At 49.3% G+C, this 23521-nt stretch overlaps 9 protein-coding genes across 9 annotated transcripts; 5 read left to right on the forward strand and 4 right to left on the reverse strand.

Annotated features, from left to right (window-relative positions):
* Nucleotides 1-314: 314 nt before the first annotated feature.
* On the reverse strand, nt 315-970 carry Z518_09624 (uncharacterized protein; the record flags this gene model as incomplete). Its single annotated transcript, XM_013412241.1, has 2 exons — nt 315-789; nt 831-970. 2 exons carry the CDS (start codon nt 968-970, stop codon nt 315-317), a joined length of 615 nt encoding a protein of 204 aa, XP_013267695.1.
* A 3584-nt stretch (nt 971-4554) lies between these two features.
* On the forward strand, nt 4555-5602 carry Z518_09625 (uncharacterized protein; the record flags this gene model as incomplete). Its single annotated transcript, XM_013412242.1, has 3 exons — nt 4555-4763; nt 4805-5070; nt 5097-5602. The coding sequence occupies 3 exons, from the start codon at nt 4555-4557 to the stop codon at nt 5600-5602; spliced, it is 981 nt and encodes a 326-aa protein (XP_013267696.1).
* Nucleotides 5603-5966: 364 nt separating this feature from the next.
* Z518_09626 (uncharacterized protein) lies at nt 5967-6677 on the forward strand (the record flags this gene model as incomplete). Its single annotated transcript, XM_013412243.1, has 2 exons — nt 5967-6123; nt 6451-6677. The coding sequence occupies 2 exons, from the start codon at nt 5967-5969 to the stop codon at nt 6675-6677; spliced, it is 384 nt and encodes a 127-aa protein (XP_013267697.1).
* A 274-nt stretch (nt 6678-6951) lies between these two features.
* On the reverse strand, nt 6952-8223 carry Z518_09627 (uncharacterized protein; the record flags this gene model as incomplete). The annotated part of the gene is made up of 1 exon (XM_013412244.1): nt 6952-8223. The coding sequence occupies one exon, from the start codon at nt 8221-8223 to the stop codon at nt 6952-6954; it is 1272 nt and encodes a 423-aa protein (XP_013267698.1).
* A 3360-nt stretch (nt 8224-11583) lies between these two features.
* Nucleotides 11584-12703, reverse strand: Z518_09628 (uncharacterized protein; the record flags this gene model as incomplete). Its single annotated transcript, XM_013412245.1, has 3 exons — nt 11584-11661; nt 11712-12059; nt 12116-12703. 3 exons carry the CDS (start codon nt 12701-12703, stop codon nt 11584-11586), a joined length of 1014 nt encoding a protein of 337 aa, XP_013267699.1.
* A 919-nt stretch (nt 12704-13622) lies between these two features.
* On the forward strand, nt 13623-14759 carry Z518_09629 (uncharacterized protein; the record flags this gene model as incomplete). The annotated part of the gene is made up of 2 exons (XM_013412246.1): nt 13623-13701; nt 13765-14759. The coding sequence occupies 2 exons, from the start codon at nt 13623-13625 to the stop codon at nt 14757-14759; spliced, it is 1074 nt and encodes a 357-aa protein (XP_013267700.1).
* A 1557-nt stretch (nt 14760-16316) lies between these two features.
* On the forward strand, nt 16317-16813 carry Z518_09630 (uncharacterized protein; the record flags this gene model as incomplete). The annotated part of the gene is made up of 2 exons (XM_013412247.1): nt 16317-16474; nt 16675-16813. The coding sequence occupies 2 exons, from the start codon at nt 16317-16319 to the stop codon at nt 16811-16813; spliced, it is 297 nt and encodes a 98-aa protein (XP_013267701.1).
* A 784-nt stretch (nt 16814-17597) lies between these two features.
* Nucleotides 17598-18521, forward strand: Z518_09631 (uncharacterized protein; the record flags this gene model as incomplete). The annotated part of the gene is made up of 1 exon (XM_013412248.1): nt 17598-18521. One exon carries the CDS (start codon nt 17598-17600, stop codon nt 18519-18521), a length of 924 nt encoding a protein of 307 aa, XP_013267702.1.
* Nucleotides 18522-19962: 1441 nt separating this feature from the next.
* Z518_09632 (uncharacterized protein) lies at nt 19963-22236 on the reverse strand (the record flags this gene model as incomplete). The annotated part of the gene is made up of 4 exons (XM_013412249.1): nt 19963-20417; nt 20458-21574; nt 21621-21899; nt 21949-22236. The coding sequence occupies 4 exons, from the start codon at nt 22234-22236 to the stop codon at nt 19963-19965; spliced, it is 2139 nt and encodes a 712-aa protein (XP_013267703.1).
* Nucleotides 22237-23521: the final 1285 nt, after the last annotated feature.

Raw genomic sequence — 23521 nt, forward strand, 5'->3', positions numbered from 1 at the left:
ACAAAGTCCATCCATAATGGACCAGTGAGTTGTCTGCTGGCAAGTCGGCTATGCCTTGAGAGCGTTCAGATTTTAGGAGGAACCCAAGCATTATCGCAATTAGTAAAACCGGCACCACATGGATTGAGATACTGCCAAGCGGTGTCATTGCAAAAGGTCTCCATGATGTAAAACCCTCTGTCGATAGCTGCGGGATTTTGGTAGAGGCCTCTTTCGTGGACCCTGTTCCATTTGAGCGCGCGTCAATCTGAAACGGCTCGGACGCTTGATGGTTAATAATCGTGGTCCTGTAGCTTCCAGGGGCGAGTCTTTTCCTAAGTTCTTGCAACGAAATGTGCCCGGTCCCATGAAGACTTGATATTAACTCGGGGCTTCTCGCCACTATAGTAGCCAGCCCGAGAATCGAGCTTGGATCCCGCGAGATAATGCGACTCTGTGCCGTGATCTGCCACGATGAGAGACCTGGGATCTGTCGATTGGTGGCATTGTCTGGGATCACAACAGCCGTGAGGTTTTTGCTCATTCATAGCCACACTGCCTGTCGCGATGGAATGGCGAGGCGAACAGACGAGGTAGGTGATGCTAGCTACTTCGATCGAGCACCCAGGGCCACACCCGGCCTGTCCAAAGTCTGCACGTTTTGTATTTTCACGGCCATCAAAGGAAGGATCTTGCTGCACTTCCTGTCCGTCCAAGGCGCATATCAGAAATCGTTGCGCATCTTCGACTTGAGCAGCCGATCCGTTGATCTTGCAAGCTATTGGCTGCAGACTCGGCCACAGCAAAGACCTAGAAGGAGGCCAATAGGTTAGATAATCTCTTTATCTCACGTAGCACAGTCTGGTGTGCTCACCGCGGCGATAATGACTATTCCGTCATCGGGTTTAAACTTGAGGGTAAGTGGTGTGTGGACGTAGATCCGGAGGAAGCAGAAAAGCAGGGAGATGGTGAGGAAGACGGCACTCAACATGACGACGAGTTGGGCAGAATTGTGCGGTGTTTTGCTGCATACCGTGCTGGTAATATTCACAGCACCTCCCAGATCTCAGCATTCCGCAGTCACCGAATCGACATTTTGAATGCTTATTCAATATATCGATGGCATTACATTGAGCCCTACTGCAAGTAATGATGCCATTGTATGCGCCATCACTGCAGATGTATGCTTTGTCGTCAAGAGCGCAGGATGCAGCGGGCCCCGACGAAACGCAAGCTTCCTGATGTGGCGCCGTCAGGATCAAGTTGAAGCTTTGTGTCTATTCTCAAAAGAAATGCATACCGCACAAGCAGGAAGCTGAGCTAAACCCAGGCCGGAGTCAGTTTGCGCTTGAACTTGAGCAAGAAGGGCGATGCAGGTCAAGTTGCAAAGGCTGAAGAATTTGGGAATGAGCATGGTAGATGTCCAGGTGTATCCCTGCCATGTATGAAAAGATTGTTATCTTTGGAACGTAGCCCTGACGACGGAAGTCGCATTACAAGCAAAGTTGATCCAGGGTCAATACGGCTACTTAAGTTTCTCAAGGAGATTCGAAAATTTAACCCCTAGCTGCCATTTGACTGTGTTTTCCTTGTGTCAGCAACAGAGTCAACCAGTTGACATATTATTACGCGCAGATTTGTAAAGTTTGGTACGACATTTGCACCAAACTCTGGTTGACGCCCGTCAACCTGGTGGGCCACGATGCGCTCTCCGAACGACGGTCAGGAGCTAGTTACCTGTACTCCACATCTCAAGTCGATCCCCCGCTCCGGGCATGGACTTTAGGCCGCTTCATGGGCTGGAGATCAACGATGCACGCCCTGACTCCAGAAGGCTTTACTGTATGAAAATGAGGGATTAAGTGAAATCTAGTGCCGTTCGATTCATCATGCGGGACTCAACGACTCTAACAAGTACATTTATTTTGACCAAACTACAACACCAATCTCAAACACTACGACTTGTAGATAGAATCATTGAGAAGGCGGACGCGATTTTCAATCTCTCTATCCTCTCCAATTCTTTCCATCATCAACTCGTATAGTTCTGCTTGTTGAGTCTCGAAGGATTCGGCAGCCTCGTATGAGTTCCGGCTTAGCCCAACCACTAGATGATCCTCATCATCGTCCTGGCATCCTACCACAACCCCGCCAAGGCCTTGGATATGTGGTCCATGGACTTTTGTAGCCTCCGCTTCAGGTCCTCGTGTTCCTTCTCGCTAGAACGACGGATATCGATGACTGTTAAGAAAACCATTAGAAACTACATGTAGTACCGGGGAGGAGACCAATTAGCGACATTCAAAGCATGGAGAATCAAATAGACGCATTTTGTCTGCTCGCAGAGGGAGATAGAACGCAGCTGGCGGCTTCAGAAGCTTGGGAAAGACATCTCCCAGAAGGACCTTCTCAGCATTGGCAAAACCAGAACCCTTCCCAAGATCATCGTGATGGGCACGAGATTTCCACCAGGCAAAAGCGTATGCCGCGTTGTCGGCCCCGACAACACGGGAATATACGGAGACAGCCAATGGCGCTTCCGTCGCTCCAGGTACAGTGGTATCACCTCACAAATGAGGTTTCTCTGTCTTTGTGCCATTGTCTTGTTGACAGATTGTCCTGGGATTTCGCCAATGAAGTGTACCTGACAATTCGATGTGAGGAGTTTCGAGGGCCCAGAACTATGTCACATACACGGTAGGGAAGGTTCTTAGGCAATAATAGCCACATCCCGGCTTTACAAAACCCCAGCCAGTTTTCCCCACATATAACCAAACCTTCATGTGGGGTTAGCAAAAGCCACTGTGACAGAGGGGTCCAAAGGAGCTGCCAGGAGACCAAATAGGCAAAATTGGTATCTTTTTAATATGATCTTGCCAGCAAATGTCTTAGTGGAGTTGCAATCAATACTGACTCCGAGTCGCGTCCAAGGAGCGTGTCCCTTGACGTAGACAGCTGGTTATCTGTTGGCCACCCTGATAGACGAACGTGTTCTTAAGCGATCATGCCACGCGAAAAGCGTCACCGAGAACGGATGCTCTAACTAGCTGTCGATTGCCTGCATGCAGGTGTCTAGCTTCAGTGTTCAGAAGGAGGGTCGTTCAATGGCCGTTGCACTCAGTCCGCAGTATTATGTGGTTCTTAGCAAACCGGATATTAAATATTGAATCTGTAAAGTCGTTGCCGGTAAATCCGCATTTGACTTGCGATGGTGCCTCATATTTCGATTATACTGTACTTCAATCTCGCAGTCAGTGCATTGACCGCAACGTGGATCCACTTCTGATACAAGGAGCTGATCCACTGATGGGTAAATTTTCGGCATGCGAAGAGGGGATCCTTAGCACACGAGGCTATATCAATGTTAGCATTCCATCTCACCTCCTCACAAACGATTTCAGCAACCGTTACTCCGTAACCAATAGCTCGTCGGGAAGCTTGGGGCTACGCGGTAGCTTTAGGCCTCTACGCTCTTCAGAGAATATGAAATGAGCCAAGTTGTGTCCGCAAAGCCGTGCTTGGACCATGTCTTCGCTGGAGTACCCTGCGACTACCAACACGGAGCTGGCAGTGGCGCCGATATTTATTTTGGATTCGGTAGAATCATCTCTCCCTGTCGCCGATCTAGGGATCCTTCTGGCCTAAAGGAAGACTGTCGGTGCTGAACCCCGTGATGCCAGCCCACATTGACTTGACACTTGGCCCAGAGACATATCCCCAGCCTTCCAGGTCCAAAGACAGCGCCCAGGGCTCCTCTCAGATATATATCGGCCAAAATATCCAATTTGTCGTTCCTGGTGATGCCGATCTGCGAAAGGCGCAAATGCGCCACGAATGCTGGTGGCTTTGGTTGGGGAACTTGTCTCTAAGTGTCTGTGCCGATACTTGCCTGGGGCTGGGGAAGACTCTTCCTCTTAGTCCTGGGACGAGGTGGCCGACATGCGAGGTTGTACAATGCGTAGCGTGCCTGGTATGGATCGTGCCTTAGGATGTCGTGACCAGAAAGCCTCCTCCTGCATTATTATCGATTTTCTGGCTGTATTACACTCGAGAAAAACGACGACGCGAACTATTCGCGGAGCTGTTGAGAATGCCTATGACCAGCTTGTAGGGCCAAATGTCACCTTCAGGCCCCTATGATGGCTCCAACCGCGTACTGTAGATGAAATTTCTATACAAACAAACCGGGGGCCATGAATCAGTAAAACGCCCTTCTCAATACTCCCTTTGCTAGTCATTGCGCGTCCACCTGCCAAATGTGGACTGATTCTAGAATGCCACTCTGCCTGTAGTGAGTATATAGAGGGGCAACATCAATCTCGTATTAAATTCCTCGATGAATCCAATCAAAGTCGTCAACTTATCTGTCTCCGTCTTGATCTTTGAGAACCGCGGAAAGTCCTCGCTTCTACCGGACCAGTACAGGAAGACCCGCCGTGAAATATATCCGTTCACAAATATTCATATAAATTTATAGGGCAAAGGATTCTCTTTGTTCCCTTTCCTTGGGTCGACTAATTGATTCTCAAGATTTCTATTATCAAATCAAAGAAGAATTCGCCTTCGCCAAATATAATGCCTCCTTGTGCCCCCACGGGCACCCGGGAAGTGCAAATCGACGGACTGGGATCCCTCAAAGGCTGGGAATATGGCACAGGATTGTCACAATATTGTGGAATTCCGTATGGGTGGCTTGCCAAACGATGGACGAGGTCGACGTTGGCGACATGCTGGCCTAACAACTACTACGACGGATCCAGATGCAGTGGCCCCAATCCGCCAGAGTATGACGCGGTTCGACCCAGCATTTTGACGCCAGTGCCAGATTTTCCACATTTCAAGATTGTCTGGTTCCGAACATTGTTACTCTGAGTCCGAAGTTGAAGGATCCCTTCCCGTTATGGTCTACATCCTTCGTCTATGGAGGCGCCAACGCATCCGTCTTTGATGCCGTCAACGCTATGTTCTACTCTATCGAGCGAGGAACGCCCGTTGTGATGGTCAATTTCAACTACCCCGTGGGCTATGACGGGTTTCTGGCTTCCAGTGAGATCAAAGAGGACCTCGAAAAGGACGGTTTATCTGGAGTAGGTAATTTCGGCTTAACGGATCGACAGACAGAACTGGCCTGGATACAGCGCTACATCGCCAATTCGGAGGCGACAAAGGCAATGTCACCATCTTTGGATTGTCTGCCGGTGGGATTTCATGCGCATACCAGATCGCGGCTGCAAATCCTGCCGTGTTTCATCGCGCCGTCATGTCTGGGACCCTGAACACCATCCCAATGTGGAGTTTGGACCAATATGAGAAACGGTATCAGGCACTCGTACGATACTTCAATATCCAAGGTCCTGGTAGCCCAGAGAAACTAAGAGCATTGCCCGACCACGTCGTTGCCGCTGCTACGATTCCCGTTGAGGGAGTCTTCGTCTGTAGCGCTAACCCTTGCGACGATGAAAGATTCCCGATGAAGCATCCAACTTTTACGGCCATCTCGACACCACCATCGTGGTTGAAGTCTTACATGATCGGCGACACTGCCGACGAGGCCATTACCTTTCGGATGCAGATTCAAGACCTGACATTCATGAAAGCGCTGGAAAAATGTCCAAATTCATGAAACCAGAGCACGCGGAGGCAATTCTGGGCCTTTACGATATGAAACCCAGCACACCCGCAACGGACGTGCATAAGCTCTATGAGAAATGGCAGGTGACGCACTCTTTGTTGCGCAAGATTGGATCCACGTGAAACGGTCTCATGTGCCGCAGACGTACTTATACCACTTTGACCAACGATCCCCTCTGGGCAATGTGCTCAAAGGCACGGCGTACCACGCGATCGACCTAATGTACATATTTCTTAATCTTTTCGAGGAGATGACGCACAGCAGATAGAGCTGGCTCATAAGGTCTGCGGTGACTATATCGACTTTGCTTATGGTAAGGATCCCGTCGAAAGGTTTTCTGTGGGGGGGAAAAGTAATGGTCTACGGTCCCGATGACAAATGGGTGGTCAAGATACGGGAGGAAGACGAGCCAGTCCGGTATTACTCTCGCATACAAGCTGTTGAAGACATGGGTCAATTGGACCTCCGGCTGGAAGCCTGTGACTATATCAATGTAGACCGCAGTGCTCTTGGTAAGGTCAATGAAAAAGGAGGCTAGGAGTAGTTGTTTTGTTACACTTTGTGCGAGCTTGAAAGGGGACAATCAACAGATTTTCCAGCAACACATGCCTGCGTCGATCTACCAATCTTACCTCATATGCTCTTCACGACTTTTTTTTCCTTTTATAGACATTCCCATAGGTCGCCTTCAATCTTGCGCTTAAGTCCTTTCCCGAAGTCAGCGTCTGCATCCCTTCGGCGTCAGCGACGCCACCTCCATACCCGATAACCTCCTTTTAGAATTCTGCTGTCTCTCGACGATCAGTGCTGACGGCTCTATCCTGCACTCATTGGGAAAGCCAGAGCATTCATTCAAATTCAAGTTGAACCCCCGGCCGACAGAGGTCAAGTTCCAGCGGATGATGGACGACCACCAGAATGGTTGGATATCAGTATCCCTGCTACTCCACCGCTGAACCATGTCGGCATGTTCACAGTCAACGACCTTCACCAAGACGCTGGGGAGTTTGAACGTACAGATGGGGATCTTTTCGATGATGTGAATACCGCGCCGACTTATGACTAAGCGCAGGTTTGATCGAAGTCCCTCACTCCTTGAATAATCAGTAACGCGTTGATCGAACCCTTTGACACCGATTCGGGATCTAAGGCCTTTGAAGAAATCTCCTTATATTTGATTGTGATTTAATACTGCAGCGCAAGTCCCTCTTTAGATGGACACTATGTCGTGGCCAGTACTTTTAACAAAGATGACCGCAGAACGCCGAAGGGTTATCGCTAATCATCAGCATCATTGGCATCCATCTCAGCGTGATTATCGTCATGGTCTCCGTTTAGCTTCAGTCGTGCTGCCGGACAACAAGAAGAAACCAACCACAGAGCGTAGCGATCATTGCTGCCACACAGCTCAAGACAAAAACCCACCATCCTGGAGACACCACTCTGGAGTTGGATATATGCCAATTCTGGAAATTGAAGACAGTTGTCGAGAAGATGGCACAGACGAAAGTTATCGGAAGGAAAAACAGTGTAAGATATGCCAGGGTCTTCATCGACTCGCCGTCTTTCTTCGTTGCTCTTGAGATTTGAATGGACACTTCCGCATCTTTCTGGACCAAGTAGTTGTATTGATGGCTGAACTGCGTGTTAATCATCTTTTCCAAGTATTCGAGGATGCGAGAATGAATCTCAGTGCGGTGGATCAAGCCACGAACTATGCTTTGCGGTATCGTTTGATGATAAGACTTCTCAAGGTACTCTGAAAGCCAAAGATATTGTCGGCAGATGTCCATCAGCTCAAAACAATTCTTCCCGATCCAGGTCACATCATTGTAGCAATCGAACAAAAGGGTGTTCTGCGTAGACTTCGCTGCGGAGTTTATATTCCATGATCTGATCCATTCGGCAAAGGCTGACGGATACAAGGCTTGAAGAGAGTCTCCTATTTGTAACATATTGAGATTATACTTTTGGGACTTGATATCGATGAATCGCTCGCAGCACTCCATAAGAAGACAGATTAGTGTGAGTGGATGTCGTTGAATCTCAACCTCGTACCGTTCCATTAGGTCGGAAACAGAATATAGTCTCAACAATTCGGAGTTCAACCCATCGTATTCTAGAATACCCCTCGAGGAGCAAAACATACTGAACGTGCGAGATGCCAAGGAGTACTTGCCGAGTGCAATGATGAATTCGCCATGGCCAGAACCCCATCGGAACCCGATGTTAATAGCAATCAGCTTGCTTATCTTGACAGTCGGCTCTTCTCGCTCAAGCAAGTATTCAAAGCGCGGTAAAGCGCCAGGTCTTGACATCTGCTCCAGGAAGCGAGGAGAGATATGCCATGTTGAACAGATGGTTTTGAAGAGGCTTTCAGAGATCTGAATGCCAGCGGTCCCCTGGAGGTCCGCTCTACTTCCTCTTGTTTCAAAAACATATATTCTTGAGCCGGCGCAAGGTGAGCCTGGATTGGAGATATTGCCTTGTGATGATAAAGATTCTACCGACAGCTCTTCAACACCATTTTTGCCGACGGTGAAAAGCCGAACGTTGGATTGTGGCTTGAAAAAATCGGCGTAAGCACTTAACCATCCTCCTGGAGATGCCATTATTGTACAAATGATTGTGTTGGCTTCAGTTTTAGTGGGCCTGAATCAGATGAATGTGGTAAATGATAGACTGTGGAGTCTAGAGAAGGAATGCGTTGTTGTTCTATCTAACAAGAGAGCAAGACTGAATAAGGAGGAAGAGGTGCAAGTTGCAACATTGCCAAGCCAACTTCCTCACGTGATTGGCAGACATAGCCTGTGATACGTGGCGACGCCAAGGCTTGTAAAGACCTCTGGAGGCGTTGTACGCTTCGTACACGCTTCGAAACTATATAATGTGACGGTCCCCTGGACCCCTTCGAAATAGGACAAGTCCTCCGTAGAATCACACCCCCTTTGCCCGCCCCGTCATCGGATCCAATCCGCGGACCATGTGGTCTGGGGGCACCCTACTCGATAGATCTTGATATCCTCGATATCGAGATGATCCACACATCGGATCCAGTCTGTGGACCACCTCAGACAAGCCCTTACTGATCCATGGATCGGATCTGATGAAAGGCTGCCGCCATCGGATCCAATCCGTGGACCATCTGGCCGGGTAGGGCCGGGGATAGTGTATGGCACTGGCCTCGATATCTAGATGGCCCTTGGATAGCATCTCATGGTATACTGTCGAACAGTATATGGCAACATGTTCAGCTATAATACTGGAATACTCAGCTAGACAAGGATCTGAGGCAGGACCGTAGTTTGATAGAAATCAGAGCATTTTAGCAACAATCAATGTACTACCAGTGATTGTTTGACACCTGATCCTTCTCCGTTCTGGCCCCATACTTACTCTTGCTTCGATAGGAAATATAAATTTCTCCGTAAGAGGGGCTCGATTAATCTCAATCAAATGATAATAGCAAAAAAAGGCTAAGCGGTATGTTTAGGAAAGTCGCTTACCAAGCGACGTAGAGAAAATATAACCGAGAGTTAATAATGGCCTTTCGATTCCGATGTCTAATGCTCGATTAATTCAAATGTTCATAAGTCTGGATATTTGAAAAGTGTTGGACAATAGCATCGAACAAATGCTAGCCAATCATTTACAACAGACTAGGACATTCTGCAACACTCGCTCAATAGGCTGTATCACCATTGACAGGCAGCAATGGTGACGTACTCTCGTTAGATAGATATATAGATGGGCTCTACACTCATGAGGAGAGCCAGAGCGCTCTTTCAATCCACGAAGTTCAACAAAAAGACTAACTCTGTATCAAGAGAAACGAGTACTTATTTGTCAAACTTCTTGTGCAACTTGAGTTGAAGGAGTGCTCTGTTCTCTATCTACTCGTCGAGCTGTTCAGGGTCTCTTTATAGACGTGCAAATGCTACGTCGTTACGCAGAGCAACCGTCAGTAACGTCGTCGTCTATGGACACTTCTCACCAGTGTTTCAGTGGTGGAGCCTATACACAATAGCCTCCTGTTCAACATTACTGTAAATGGCGATGAAGAGTTACCTCGCGCAGCTTATCTAGTAGAGTGAATGTTTGTTTAGTCTTCTGGATAAAGGATACTAGCGATAACAACGGCCCTTTTAACGACTTTGGGTATACACGAGAGACTGCTGCCTTTACCTCTATCTGTAAAAGGGCTCTTATCACGCGTACGGCTCTTGTTGAACAGTGGTGTGGCGACGTTCTCAGCGGTGCAAGGATCTCATCTATGGAGCTGAGCACGGAGACGCCGAAATGTGGCACCAATCTTTCTCTATATAAACATGCGAGGCAGGACCTCAGTTTGATAGAAAATCAGAGCACTCATTCAACTCAAGTTGTACAAGAAGTTTGACAGCTCTTCAATCCCCCTAAGTGACTCATAGTTACTCGCATACGCTCCTCCTTACGGCGCCGACCTATGCCTTAATAGACTCTTCTTCCTCAATCTCAATGCGAACTGTCAAACCGGGACAGCCAAGATAATACGAATTGAATGCTCTTGTCAAACTTTGTGCAACTTGAATTTGGAGGAGTGCAATACCCACCTATATATCTTCAACACAGTATATCTCAACGTTGTTACCTATGCTACAGCCTAGCAGGCAACCATCTCATAGGTCAACAGCACTGTCTATCTAGCAACCGTTGTGATTTGAGGCCTTGACTGATAAATCAACCATGGAAACATTCCGATGCTTGATAATCAGAGGAGAAGGATCTGAACTATATAAACCCCTCTCTGCCCTCATAAAATAGTGAGAATTTATAGTTCCACTGCTCGTCTTCTTCAACAGCAACTGGTCCTGCCAGGTTGCTGGTATTTATACGCATTTTGTTGGCCCCTTTTCTTCTACCCCTATATCCTACACAGGAGTGATAACCACTATTCCCAGTAAAGGGGCACTTGCTACTATCCAACTGTTCACTGCGATGGCGTTTGGCTGCGGCGGGGGAGGTGGCGAAATAAATTTTTGAACTTTGAGCTACTGGTCCTGCTCCGCGTTAGAGAATTGCGGCGGGCGACCCCATCTACTTTTAGTTTCATTTGGGCCACATGGTAGGGGGTAGTAGCAATGCTCGTGATCAGGCGTGATATAAGTGGCTACAGTGGCTTGGCTCGACGAATTCGAGGGCAGCGGCTATTCTGTACACCGGCTCCAAGACCCCTCAAGGAGTGCCACAAACACGACGCAAAAGACTCAACACTTTTTCACATCGTGCAACAATCCACTCAATTACTAGGCATACGACCTTTCAGCTTTCAAATCGCTCAAATACGCTCACAGAACGGCGGTGAAGTTAGTGCTATTCTGGCGTAGTGATCCACTCTACGGATAAAGTACGCCGCACCCTTCAGCCAGCGAAGCGCAACTTACCCAAAACCTCGACTCACTCGACGACAATAGTAGAAAACTTAGTAATAATTGAAGAATTCGATCAAGAGAGCTACAGTGTATACGTGACAGTAATTACAGCGCAAGGAAAGTGCTCGTTGTTGAGATTTTGGCAATTCAAAAAGCGTACAGAACAGCCGCTGCCTTACAGATGCAGTATCACGTGCCGAGAAGTCCTGGCATAACTCGAATTCGAGATGTTAGTTTGTACACCACCTTTTGTTACTCTGTACACTCTTTTCGCGCCCTTTCCATAGCTGTAATCTTCACACGAGTTTTCACCTTTCTATCCGCCCCTTCTCAAAGTTCGACAGCGGCCTTTTTGGGACCCGGGCCGAAGGTAGATTATTCAAGCCAGATAAGAAGCACGCTTAACCCGAAAATGCACCTCCAAATTGTGGCGGAGGCCAGTTCGGGTTCCCTGGCCGACAAGCTAGTAAACTTCAAGTGTTGACGCGGCTGCCTGGAAAACCATTGCTCTGCCTATCGTTCAAGATACACGGCCCCCAACACCGCCTCTTTGGCACGTCGTTATTGTGAGAGAATACTGGTCCAATCCGTCCTGCGGACAAAGTCCTCTAGACTCGTCATGGGACAATCAATACCTTCCTACGACACCGATCAGCAATCGAGATTGGCAGACGGTGCATTATACTCACCTTCCTCATATCCGCCGCCGTTATCAATTCCATGCCTCCATCGTATCCGGGTTCGGAGCAATAGAGAAACATGTCAGCAACCTCTCTACCAAACTCCTTGTCGGGCGTGGCGTCTATCATTTGCTGCACCGTGGCCTGCTTGTATGAGCCTTTCTGGTTCATGATCTCTGCCCAGGTTCGGATCCAGTCCGACCAGCTGCAAGTGGTCCCCTCGGCCATGTAGTGACCGCCAGGTGATCGTTGCGATACAGCATAGACGAAATTACCCGTGTCAGCGTTGACGTCAAGGTGCGGTACTGGCTTCTCAGGATTTGTGGTGAGACTCATTTGGAAGCTACCGTCCGATAACTGATAGTCTCGTGTTAGCCACAACAATACAAGTACCGATTCCCGGTGATATCAACCTTTTTAAGATACGATTCAGGAAGAAGTCGGTAGCTAGTGAAAAAACATCCGGTCTGAATGCACGACATCTTCGCCGCCAAATCGGGGTGGTTGTCGTCGACATAATCCGGGAAGATATCGGCCTTAGCATCAAAATGGTACAACTCTTTGAAGGTGCCTTTACTGCATTTGCCGGCATGACTTAACGTGGAGACAAGAAAACCATTGGGCTCTAATGAATCGACCACCGTGGCAGCGGCGTCGGCCATGTTTTTGCCATGTCGATACTCGACATCGTATGCATGCCTTCTACAGGAGATGCCCTGTTCTCTTGCTTCTTGCCGACAGTCGGGTCGAAAGAACGGTTCCCAGTAATTCGTGACGGTGAATATTACGTTGGCGCCGTCAAATGCTTTCTTGAGACTTTCAACATCGTCCAGATCAGCCCGTATGATTTCCACGCCTTGCGCGGCGAACTCTTTTGCTTTGGGGGCATCAGGGTTGCGGGTCAAACCTCTGACACGGTAATTCGAGTCTTTTAGAAACCTTTGCGCCACGGAGCCGCCTTGGTTGCCTGTGATGCCGATGACAACGATGAGTTTCGACATGTTCGCAAATAGTTTGGAGAAGGGTGAAGGCTTCTAACGTGCCATCCCGGGAGTTTACAACTTACGGTGACATTGGAAGACCTAATGAGGGGTTGCAACGTGGCATCACAGTAAAAGCTCCTTGGCTGCAGATTTGGGACACGCTTATATGCCTTCTGGGAGACCGCACCCTCGAATTTCTTACGATTTTTATTCGAGGTGCCTATGCGGACACGACAAGAGATATTAAAGGGAAGTTTGTCTCTAGGCGCATATCTAAACGATGGCAAAGGACTCTTCTGGAGGGATTTATATAATTTTAAATGCCCTTGCTTATGCATTGCAGCAAGATCTCTCGTGGTATGGTGTGCTTACACCCTGAGAATGGTGGGGCTGGGGCCTACCCCTCGAAATTGATAAGCCATTCTTATTACCACTAGATACAACCACCTGAAGGTACAGTTGATCATTATTGAAGCAACGAGTCCGAAGCGGGAAGCGGGGCCGGCATTGAAGATGGACTGGCCTAGCGTATAGGATGCTTCAGAAGGAACCGCTAGAGGAGAAATGAAGCACACAACAACTACTATACTACGACGGTGTCAAAGGTAATTGGTGTGCTAAGACGCGCTTGGCTAGGGTACGAAACACCTCGCCGCCCTTGTTCTCAAATCGAACAGCCCGAGATTTGGTTGAGCGGGGCACTCCTGTTGGGCCAAAGCGTACTCGCTGCTTCTTTCTGTCAACGGTAGACTAGGGCAGGTTTACACGATTTTACCCATGACACCATAGTACGCATGGTGCCACTTCGCCAAGAGAGTTGCATCTTCACCATTCGACGCATTCAATTTCACCGCTGAATTTTGTTAAAAGATTCATAACCTGATGTGTCTCGAGCTCGCCCTCATGTGGTCAACTACATACACGGTAGAAACCCTCCATGTCTGAATCACTGCGCCTACCACCATCCGACGCTATCGAAGCCTCTGGAGATCCCTCCCAACCTCTACAAGTTGACGGTAAGCTTAATCAACATCCGTAACTACTTCTCGGTTCGTCATGTGACGCCTGTTGTTTCCTAGAGAACGTCGCCGCTGACGAGGTCGATGCTGAGGCGGATGCCGACTCTACGTATGGCAGTGTTTCCGGGAGTGCGCGGACCGGGTCGATAGCATCATCGATCTACAACTACCGATACGAAAATGGTCGCCGTTACCATGCCTATCGCGAAGGCGAGTATGTTCTGCCCAATGATGATACCGAGCAAGAGCGCCTCGACCTGCAACACCATATCTGGCGACTCCTACTTCATGGCCGCCTTTACACGGCGCCCCTCTCTAACCCTCGACGTATACTTGATTTGGGAACCGGAACCGGCATCTGGGCGATTGATATGGCGGACGAATTTCCCTCCGCTACCGTCATTGGTGTAGATTTGTCGCCGATCCAGCCCCAATGGGTCCCTCCCAACTGCACATTCTACGTCGATGACTACGAAAGTGACTGGACATACCGCCCCCACGAGGCCTTCGATTACATCCACGGCCGGGCTCTGTGCGGCACAGCGTCCGACTGGTCAAAGTTCTATCGCCGAGTCTACAACAATCTCAACCCCGGTGGATACGTCGAAATGCAAGAGTATGATGCCGAATTCTTCGCCGACGACGACTCGTGTGACAGGGCGCGCTGGTCGGTAACCTGGACCACCCAGCTCGACGAAGCGAGCAAGGGTTTCAACAAACGCATCAACGTCGCACAGTTTCAAAAACAGTGGATCATTGATGCGGGCTTCGTCGACGTAAAGGAGGAGGTGCACCGGATTCCAGTTGGGCCGTGGGCCAAGGGTCCGCATCTGAAGGAGCTCGGGAAGTGGGAGAGGATACACATGCAAATGAGCGTGGACAGCCATACACCCGCGCTCTTCTCGAGGATCTTGGGATATACCCCGGATCAGGTTCGTGTCATGATGGAGCAGGTCAAGGCCGAGATCAGAGATAAGAGTTTGCATCTCATCACTAGCTATCGCTTCGTCACGGGTCGGCGGCCTACGGAAGGTGCTGTGGCGCACACAAGCTAGGGGCAGTAGTGCCCACTGAGCTACAACATTTCCTTTCTCCGCCGATGATGCTACAGCTACGGTTCAGAGCTACTAACTCAAAACACCCAAATCCTGGGAACTTAGGGGCTGAGTTATAGGTCCTTCTCAAAGTGTTCAGGGCTCGCCTCGCCAACCTAAAACAGAATTGCACAGCCACACTGGCAGCCACCCAGCCCCCCAGCCCCTGACAGAACTCAATGAACACCTCAACGGTGGGGTGTTGGGAGCTCTCTCTTGAGCTTGCCTGTACTGCTTGACGGCTCCATCTCGTTAAGAAAAGAGCCACAGATTCGTCTTAGAGAGGCTATCGTGTTAGAAGTCTAGCTAGTCTCGTGCTGGGGTCGTTGTCGGCGGAGAAAAGGAATGACCATGGTGACTGTATCGCACAACTTCGTACACGGTCTGGATCGCCTGGTTTGTGAGTTGGGGAGTTGACTCATATGGTCATCAGCGGGGGAGGGTACTGCGGTGTTCTGTGGGCCCGAAGGGGGTGTCAACCTGTCCGAGATGACTACCATCTCCTCTGTTCCACAGTGGAGTAGAGGATGGTCTGGTGGAGGTGATCTGGTGGTAAGCAAAGCGTTGCCGCCAATCTTGCGATAGTATCGCTGGAATAAATCTTATTCTGGCTATCTTGTTGTCCAACTTCTCTTCATCGAAAGAATGCTCTGATTGAATTCGGCCAGAGAGCGGCAGTGAGTCTATATATCTATCTAACGAGTGTACGCCACCATTGTTGCCTGTTAATGGAGATACAGTCTGGTGAGCGAATGTTGCAAAATAACTCGGTTAGTCGTGAACGATAGGCCATCAATTGTTCAACAATGCAAAAGAGGTCTCCTACCCGATCCCTTCCTCCTTCCAAAACCTCCCAATACCCATGTTACTCTACTGACTCCCATTCTCAGACGGAATACCGCCGCCGAACGTTCACAGCACTTGACTCAAGCCGATCCTCGAGTTTTCGGTCAAAGTTACGTGGCAAACCGTTCCTCGGTCACCGGTTAGGCCACATTCTGAGACGAGGAGAGTGACCGGCGTCGTATCGAATATTTCCAAAGTCTCGAAAAGGTTCATGAGGACGGCCTGCCTGATGAACTCCCTGCGCACCTTGAAGAAGAGCTGAAACAGGATCCGCACCTTCGCGAACTTGAGACTGAGGTCCGAACGCTCAAGGGGCTCGAGGGTCTTCAAGCACCACCACGCGCCGAGTGACGAACTATTATAAGAAACTGAAGCAGAATGCGATACGCCTGTATCAAGAGACCTAGGTTCAAGAGCGCCGTGATGGACCAAGTAACGTGGATAATTGATTGATTCAATCTCTTAGCACTATCAAAAAAATGGAAAGGCTGAGGTTGCATGTTGTCTCAAGTGACATGTGCAAACGCGACGCCAGTCCTTCTGGCCAACACGCCAGGATTAGAGAATCCTAACTCGGAGGAAAGAAGTGGCTAAAGACAATTGCAAGACAAAGCTAGCCCCAGAGTAAATATCTACGAGTTATTCCCCAAACGAGGACGACTCGCCGAGAAAATGGCGTCTCCATATCCGTTGACGACGGACGAGATGTGTGATACATTCGGTGACCTTCATACCATCTGTCTTCAGGACTCAAACGTCCCACATCTCCCCGGATCGCGTCCCATTGACGATGCCTGCCCCGTCAAAGATTGCCAACGGCGCATGAACAGGTACGTTTCTCGCCTGCTGCTACACATGTGCCTAGGTTAACGGTATGGCACTCAAAGTGTCTAACTTGGTGTGCAACTTGAATTTGAATGAATGCTCTGGCTCTTCCAATGAGTGCAGAATAGAGCCCATCTATATACCTATCTAAAGATTATCCTTCGGTATTGCCTGTGCTGCAGCCTAGCAGGCAGCCATCTCACAGGTCAACACAAAGCTCTCATCCTGTTATTCTGTACACCGCACTAACAGAGCTTGTCGCCGTTGGGCCTGGCTACGGCGAGAAATTACCAGTAAGTGGTGTGGCTGTGGCGGTTCATATTCGCTCACCAGCGGAAGAATAAAACGACGTGGTGTCCAGACCCTCAGCCTTTCAAACACCGTTCTAAAGAGAATTTTTGAATAGTCAAGCGACGAGGAGGATTGCTTTTTAGACCTGTGGGATGACAGGATTGTCTGCAAGTCTGCAAAGAGTGATTTACTACAGGATAAAAGGCGCCAATACGTGACCATCGATCCACGATTTCTTAAAATGTCAGAACCTACAACTATGAATCCTGATGTTAGCCACTACTTTGAGGAACTTGTTGAGGTTGTCAAGGAGCCTCAGCAAAGTTCACGAAAGTCTCAGAGGTATCGTAGACGGGAGAGACACTTCGATGAACTAGATGAGAGTAATTGATGCAGATTCGCGGCCTCCACAGCCGAATATATGTAGAGTCTACCAACGTCAACCATCATTTCTGCGTTCTGTATTGTGTTGTGATATTTGTCCGCGCCAAGGCTTGTCAAGACCCTTTGGAAAGATGTACGCATCGTACACGCTTCGAAAGCTATAAGGTCTGGTGGTCCCCTGGAACCCTTCGAAGTCCTCCCCAAATCACAACCCCACAACCGGTGGGTCAGGGCGATCGTTAATCCCGCAAGCGCGCCGGTGAGCGATCACCCATGACACACACGAATACGAACGGCGAATACATGCAAGCATCTTCGCGGCTGCCTGCTTAAGACAACCCAACTCCGATATACTATAAGTTCCCCATTCGATAGCTCAACTTCGCCCGTATTCCCACTCACATTAGAAAATTCACCATCTGTTTTACTCAAGCTGGTGGCCATCAGACCACAATGGCTAGACTCTCTGCGTTCGTGCGCTATGTACGCCTCAAATTCCTCGTCTCCTTTTTCCGCCTCATCGTTAAACTCTTTGCTTCTCCTCCGACTCCCAAACCCGACTCTGTACTAAGAATCCCGTCACGCGACAGCCGCCGCACTATCAAAGCCTATCTCTACAAACCTTCCACAGAATACGCTGGAAGCAGGAGCCCCCATCCAGCCTTGGTCAACCTTTACGGCTCCGGATTTGCGCTTCCTCTCCATGGCGCGGATGACAGTTTCTGTCGGCTCGTCGCCACGACTACCGGTTATGTGGTTCTCGATGTCGAGTATCGCCTGGGACCGGAGTTCCCGTTTCCCGCGGCGGTCAACGACGTTGAGGATGCCGTCAAATACGTGCTTGACCGACCAGAAGAGTACAAGGCCTCGCAAGTCTCCGTGTCCGGGTTCTCATCGGGGGGTACGCTCGCGCTCATCGCCCCAACGCCGTTTCCCCCCGGCACCTTCCAGTCTGTCATTGCTTTCTATCCGGCGACGAACCTCGCAAGGGACCCGAGCTTGAGGAAGGCTCCAGCACCGAACGCGAAGCCGCGCTCGCCGGTCTGGACTCGGATCTTCCGGGATTCATACATAGGGGAGATGGATCCTCGAGATCCGAGAATCTCGCCAGCGTATGCCGATACGTCCAACTACCCTACCAACATGCTAGTCATAACGGGGGAGTTGGACTCGTCGGCGCTCGAGGCGGAAGAGTTAGCTGGGAAAGCTAAGACTGAAGGTGCGACAAGTGGCAGGAACGTGATACTTCGGAGGATGACAGGGTGTGTTCATGGTTTCGACAAGAAGAACACGGATAAAGTTTGTGTCCGGGCCAGAGATGAGGCTTATGGACTTGCCACAGATATGTTGAAGATGGTCGCAGGTGAGAGCAGGTAACTGACGTTGTATATTACGCTGGGACGAACTGCAGGTCATATTAGCCTAGAAGAGCAGAACTGCTCGCAGCCACTTCCCCCCATTTTGGGGACGAAGGTGTGATGCGTGCGAGAGATCGTCCTCATTTCACCATGAGAGTGGCCCGTTCTTAGACTCGTTACCGCTCTCTCTAACTTGTGTCATGCTGTAGGCTATCTATTAGATGCTAACAGAGATGCGTAAAGGTCTTCGTCAATTATTTCATTCACGTATTCTGCCTCCACTGGATGCAATGATCATCTACACCGGACTTTTGACTATACGTGGCAACCTGGTTCTGATATTTGTGAATCACACACGCAGGACATTGAGCGGGGAATTGGGTCTCCAGGGGCTCTCGAAAGTCAATGCGCCTAGGAAAATACAACAATGCAAGCCCCCAAACCCCTGCCCGAACGCCCGATATTCCTCATTCTCAGCAGCATGAGCAGCATGAATTGATGGATAATTTGCGCCTTCGTACTCGTTACATCACTCCCCCACTGCTGCGTAGCACGCAGAAAATGATATAAAGAGCGAGCAGTCTGGACTGAGGTGGTTATTGCCAAAGCCAACAACAATTCCAGTTTGCTTGATGTTCAGCTTGGCAATTTCTCTTCATGCCCCATTTAGTGCTGTGCCTTTCCTATTCTTCTGAGCATCGCTTAAATACAATAGTGTCTCCATAAATGGAGATATGAAGAGCAGCAACGGCGGTAATTTTGAGAGCAGCGCCCAAGGCTCGTATCGAACTAAGAGTACAATTGAAATGTATTGAATGTTCTGTCTTCCTGTAACTGCTCCTGCTAAGGTTGCTGGTATTTATACATACTTGGTTGGCCCCTTTTCCTCTCCTATTTCTCTCCTATATACTGCATAAAGGTGATAACTCTTTCCAAGCAAAGGGGTGCTGTCTATTGTTCAACGAATGAAAACAGGAGGGGGAGTCATTTGACCCTGGCAACCATTCAAGATGCCACAGGAACTTGTGATCGTACCGCCCTTAGATTCCATCATCTTGCTCAGCCTTCCAATCATACTAGGATATAATATCCGTCGCGTGTAAGCGGTGGATTGTCCGACATCGATACTTATCATTCGTTTATCCAACCGTTTTGGGGTTCCGAGCCATGTAAGGCGGCGGCAAAGCAAAGTGAAACATTAGCAACAGACCAATTGGTCATCCTCCATATCGGTTCGAAATTTCCAAATATTGAACCCACATGACCATCTGATTGCAAGGTTCACCAATCGATGGAAGGAGAGGGCAATCCCCCAACATCTCCTTGCTAGCACCCGACTAACTAAGTACGCTTTGGTCTGATCCTTTGCCAATCTGAACGGTAAAGTAAGCATGGTATGAGTATCATGCTGGTCAAGGTTGAATAGAGTGTCATCGATCGTCCATACCACCGCTGGCCTGTTAAGACGACGGCGTCTGCGAGTATAACAATGCTCGTTCGGAGTCTCTTTGCTGTGGTACCGGCTTTCGACGCAGCTTGCGTGTCTCTATTTCCTGACCAAATTCATACACATTTTGCCTGCCATACTTCCTATTGATTTCAGCCTTTTGCCATTGTTGGGCAGAGTCCCCGAAAATCAGCTGGACTTCCTCTCCAGGGCTTTCAGGCGATACTCTGATCCTCACACGCTGTGACATTGTCGAAGATCGATGTATACCGGTACTCGTATTTGCCAAGGCAGAGGTGGGTCGTGAGCTATGTGCCAACGCAACAAGCTCTTCAATGGTGTCCCAACATCCTGATGTCCGACGAGTCCAGAGAACATAGCCAGTATAAACAAACGCAATGGTGGCATGGCCAAGTAGCACAGCGATAGCCAAGTAGTCTGCAGTGGCTGACGCCATATACGCGTACCCTAATATGTCAGAAGAGCTACCACACAAAGCCAGACTCACCTTGGATTGTGGTTGTCACTGTCACAATTCGCGAATTATCGACGGACTGTTGCCCCATATGTTCTTCCAGGCCGACACGAGACATGCCGTCGACGATGTATGAAGCAAGAATTAGTTCCACGACTTGTATCCAGCTCCAGTATGGATCCCCTGGATCATTTAGGATATCTGTGTATAACGGATAGTAAGCCCCGAACAGTCCACTTATAGCCGTCCCAAATTTTCCAGAATCGCTACCATCGACATTCCATATGGAGACGTTTGGTGCCAGAGCGTGAAGCCAATCTAAATTAAAGAAAGCTTGCGAAATTGCCGAGTTTCCATCAAGATAGTCGAACCAAAGGTCCGCATTCACCACAGGTCCTCTGTCGCCATCTGATTTTGTCGTAAGAGAATTGACCCAACGGGCGTCAACTGTGCAAGGGAATCCGTAGCGATTAGGTGACTGGGCGGCAAGTCGCGGGAGAAAAGTTATCATTCCGGCAGAAGAATATCCCATTGATGAATCGTGAGGCATCCAAAATGTGCTGTACTGAGACTCCGTAGCAAGGGGATCCTGGACGAGAAAGTCCTGCATCTCGGTTGTCATACTCAAGCTTGTCACAGTCGCGAAGTCCCAAGATGCAATCTCTGGCAGGACTGGAAATGGCACGAGGGAGTCGGCCCCAAGTAGCGACAATGTAGCGCACTTGACGCGCACCCAGGGCGATGGTACCTCGACCAATGCTGTACTACCTATTCCGGACAAAGTGCCTTTCCAAGTAGCGTTCCACCATATCGAGGTTAGGAGGTGCGATACGGCAGCATGCGGTGTCGAAGCCCATGTATCGGAGTTTCCTTGCTGTGCAGGTCCTGGGTTGTGCCCGTGAATGACTCTTCCGCCCGAAAAATCGTCAGGCATAATAGTCACAGTTCCATCAAAATAGTCTGGTCCCCGGCTTTGCCAATTTCCGTATAGTGGCAAATAACCATTATTTATGCAGCGATTCGATGTACCAGAAAGGGATGCACCGTTCAAACAATCGCTGCCTCCAATATTATTAATTGTCAGTGAGGCCGGCCAAAGTTGATCATTAGTGGCATTGAGATCGAGATCACCATGACGGATCTGCCAGTTCTGCAGGAAGTCAGAGAGACACGCCATCTCACTTTAATTATCTCACCTGCATCGTTGGCATCATCAGCAATGCACTTGCAGGCCCTGCAAAGTTCGTAATGATTCCGCAAGCGAGGGCCAAGCAGAGTAGTAGGCCTCGCCTCGAGACCAAGCTTTGCCGTGAAAACGTCCAGCCATTGAAGAACGCGGGTGACCAAAAGTATGGGATGCGAGCGAATGAAAAGCCAGAGAGGACGTATCCGAAGGAAACGCCGTTGCCAAATAGTAGCTCGTGTCGTATGACATGAAACAGAACAATCGCCAGGCTTCCACCGATGAGCAGTTCCTAGGAGGCATCAGGTCCGTAAACAATTTGAACTGATGAGGATTCTTACTTGCAGTTTAGCACCAACCTGAACTAAAGCCGGTGCAAAACTTGCACCATATTTCGCAGTGCCGGCCAATTGAGCACCAATGTACAATCCACGCACATTGAGGTATATGATAGCAATAGACACAGCGGAAGGAAGAAAATGAAGCGCACATCGAGCAAGTGCGACGAAGAAAGACAGCCTGATCACAAACTTGGGCGCCTCAGGTCGTCTTGAAGAGAAAAGGTGTCGAAGGGTAAAATTGAGGGTATCTAAACCAAGAGATCGCAGAGCAGCTTCCAGAACGTCCATTTTACTTGGAGACGCTATATTGGTCGACTTGGAACATCTTTGTAGCGGCGGCGATGCATACTTGAGGTGCGAGCGGGATCATCCGTAGTCAAGCAGCCGTTTTGAGCCTCATTCTCGGGACTGAAAAACATCGTACCAGCTCTTCTAGCGCATATTGGACGGCTCATAGATGGTTACATCGTTTCGATCGCTTATGCAAGTACCGGATATGATTGCAGAACTGAGTCGTTATCGCTGCAAGCCCCGCATGTAGGCTGATGAACATCCCCATGTGACTGCCACTTTTCATCTATACAACTCCCAAGCGGATACTATAGACCACAACGCTCTAATCACAGCGATTTAGATTTGGATGTTCTAAGGCGGCCCTTATGAGAGGTGCGAAGATGAAGGAGGAAGGCGGGGCGAAGGAGCCAATCCGGCCCGAGGCAAGGCTAGATCACGTGATGGTGCGGGTCGAGATATTGCTGAATAATTGTTGATCTATCGTTCGTAACAGACTAACTCGTTCTGTAACACTCGCTCACTAGGCTGTGTCACTATTGGTAGGCAATAGTGTTGACGCATGCTGTGTAGATAGTGTACGGAGCGCTACGTGCATGGACTATGTAAGGGGAAAGCAGACATAGGTGGGTAGAAAGGCATTCCGGGATGAAAAGTCGTCCGTGGGGCTCGGGGAAGAATAGGACATCTAATGTTGATGCCATATCTGCTGAATGACATGGTGATAGGAACTCAATCACTGCTCCATAGCAAGGTGTCCCGTCGCCGAACTCGGTCGCAGTGTGTCCCTAGTCGTTTCTATACGCGCCCGCACTTCTCACATAACCATCTCAGTGTAACTTAACTTACGTAGAATTTCAACAAGCTGTCGTTAATATCTCGCGCATAGTCCACGGACACATATAGCGAGACTGGCGCACAGCCGCCACAGCTGCCGCCGGCTTCGCGTTTGTTACAGTGCAACAACGCAGGTGAGTTCTGCCTGACGAGAGACTTCATCGGCAATGACACGATCTGTCAGGGGGAGGCTCGCCAGCGGGCTGTAAAGACGTCAAAAGGATACCTATCTATCTATATAGGTGCAGGGGCGACATCGACTTCCACGCTTGGAAGTCGGATAGGGGTATCCTGCGTAACGCATGGCATGGGGTCTTGGCGCCCCATGACACTCTTCATGCCTTGTTAGACTGCAACACGAGTGACCAGTCCAGAACTATCTGAAGCAATTGCAAAGATGTTGGTCAGAGCTTTAAATTTCCGCGCCCAGATTACCCTCGTACCC

This window comes from Rhinocladiella mackenziei (genome assembly GCF_000835555.1).
Source record: "Rhinocladiella mackenziei CBS 650.93 unplaced genomic scaffold supercont1.8, whole genome shotgun sequence".
Classification (NCBI taxonomy): Eukaryota; Fungi; Ascomycota; class Eurotiomycetes; order Chaetothyriales; family Herpotrichiellaceae; genus Rhinocladiella; species Rhinocladiella mackenziei.